General features: G+C 50.4%; 1 protein-coding gene across 1 annotated transcript; it reads left to right on the top strand.

Moving 5' to 3' along the window:
• The first annotated feature begins 715 nt into the window (after nt 1-715).
• Nucleotides 716-2,065, top strand: LOC117932034. Its single transcript, XM_034853083.1, has 2 exons — nt 716-1,869; nt 1,954-2,065. The coding sequence occupies exons 1-2, from the start codon at nt 716-718 to the stop codon at nt 2,063-2,065; spliced, it is 1,266 nt and encodes a 421-aa protein (XP_034708974.1).
• The last annotated feature ends 297 nt before the right edge of the window (nt 2,066-2,362 follow it).

Below are 2,362 nucleotides of genomic sequence, written 5' to 3'. Positions count from 1 at the left end.
TCAGTGGAGCCAGGGCCCCTGTCATAGCCAGGGAGCTCCACTCTCCCGAGAGGCGAGCCCAACCCTCGAGGCGCATCAAGTATGGCCTATCGAAACCCTGGTTCATGCCCACCATGTCCAACGAGATGAAAGCTCAGGCTCCACCCGAGTCTCATCCAAACTACGACGTGAGAAAAGGCCCTAAATATCTGACGCCATGTACGCGCGTCTGGGACCCCAAACATCCCACAAAAACAGGCCTCATGCCACCATATTGCCAGGTGCACACTCCGAGCCCTCGAGCTCGCCTACTTTATAGGGACATGCTGCCCGCCCCCCAGTGGCACGGGGTGGTAAAAATCCCTCACACACAGCCCCTCTGGGCTCTATCAGCAGGCGTCTGGATGACATGCTCTCCACGCCTTTCAGCTCTCGTATCATTAAATATGAGCCCCCTCGAGGGTTCATTGTCCCGAAATTCTCCACATATGATGGGTCCAGCGATCCCTTTGATCACATAATGCATTATCGGCAACTCATAACCCTTGACATAGGGAATGATATGCTGTTGTGCAAGGTTTTCCCAGCCAGCCTACAAGGCCAGGCTTTATCGTGGTTTCACCGATTGCTCGAGAACTCGATTGACAATTTTTGGGATTTGTCCGAGGTCTTCGTGGGGTAATACTTATGCTCAGCCAGACATAAGCAAAATATCAGCACCTTGCAGAACCTCAAAATGCGAGAAAACGAAACTTTGAGAGAGTTCGTGAAACGCTTCGGACAAGCCGTCCTACAAGTCGAATTGTACAGCATGGACGCAATCCTCCAATTTTTTAAGCGGAGCATATGCTCAGGGACCTTTTTCTTCGAGTCCCTCGCTAAAATACCTCCCACAACCATGGACGAATTATTCCGGCGTGCGAGTAAATACTCCATGATAGAGGATGACATCCGTGCCGCTACACAGTTGGTCCTGGTAACTGGCCAGGCTGCTAAAAGTGAAGCCACCAAAAGCTTCAAAGCACCCAACCATCCTGGGTCGTCCAACAGGGGGCAAGATGAGCGGCGCCCACCACCCATTCGAACACCTCTCACCAAGTCATACGAAAAACTGCTTCCTATAATCCGCAATCTGCTTGGATTCAGATGGCCAGTACCAATAAGATCGAACCCCTCAGAAAGGGACCGCTACAAAAGATGTGATTACCATAAAGATCATGGGCACACGACTGAAACGTGCATAAGCCTCCGTTACATGGTAGAGGATCTCCTAAAGGCAGGACACTTGAAGCAGTACATCCGAACAGTGCCTAAAGGTGAAGAATCTTCCCATAGTCGAGGCCCACGCATCCCAGCAGCTCCAGTTAGAGCAATGATCAACTATATATACGGAGGACCCTTGGATGACGAGTACAATTCCAAAAGGAAAAAGCAAAGACTGCTGCGAGCAGCTACGATTCGGGAACACGTAAGCTCCATCCTCCCCGGATTAGCCAATAGGAGCATCCATCCCATAGATGGGACCATTGTCTTCCCCGCTCTAGATCCATCCCGAGTGCTGCAGCCACACCGAGATGCTCTCATCCTAACAATAGGGGTGGGAGACTACGACGTAAAAAGAATCTTGATCGACCCAGGTAGTTCCGCGGACCTGTTGCAGGTGGCGGTCATCAAACGAATGGGTTTCGAACCCTCCAGCTTGGAAAATCCTAGAAGAACCTTGTCCGGATTCAATGGTTCATCCACAACCTCACTTGGGGATATAATACTGCCGGTTCATGCCGGGCCAGTCATCCTAAATGTTCTGTTTTCTATGGTTGAGGATTTATCCCCTTTTAATGCCATCTTGGGACGCACATGGTTGCACGGATTGAAGGCCATCCCGTTTACGTATCATCAAAGGGTCAACTTCATCACCTGAGATGGGCAAATAATCTTTACGGAAGCCAGCTCACTGTTCGACAATGTTATCAGATCGCTCGCGAGGCCGGACCCAGTGCCGACCGCGAGCATTCCTCCAAAGAAGCAAATGCTTCTGACCAATAGTAGTTACAGCATCCGGGAGACAAAGATCCCCCGGCAGTAGATCCCCTAGAAGCTATCCGGATATCAAAAGAAGGTGAACGCTTCACGTACGTCAGTACCCTCCTGCCGCCAGCCGAAAGATTCGAACTTCAAAAAGTGTTCCAACAAAATCGAGATATCTTTGCTTGGGCCCACTCAGACATGCTTGGAATACCTCCGAGCGTCGCCTCCCATCGGCTCAACGTATTAGCCGTCTCCAAGCCAGTTCGACAAAAAATCCTACGATTCCATCCGGACAGGCAAAAAGTTATTCAGGAAGAAATGGAGAAATTATTGGAGGCCGGATTTATAAGGGAGG

This window comes from Vitis riparia, chromosome 15 (assembly GCF_004353265.1).
Source record: "Vitis riparia cultivar Riparia Gloire de Montpellier isolate 1030 chromosome 15, EGFV_Vit.rip_1.0, whole genome shotgun sequence".
In the NCBI taxonomy this organism is placed as follows: Eukaryota; Viridiplantae; Streptophyta; class Magnoliopsida; order Vitales; family Vitaceae; genus Vitis; species Vitis riparia.
The sequence above is the reverse complement of the archived record's forward strand: the minus strand, read 5'-3'. Positions and strand labels throughout refer to the sequence as shown.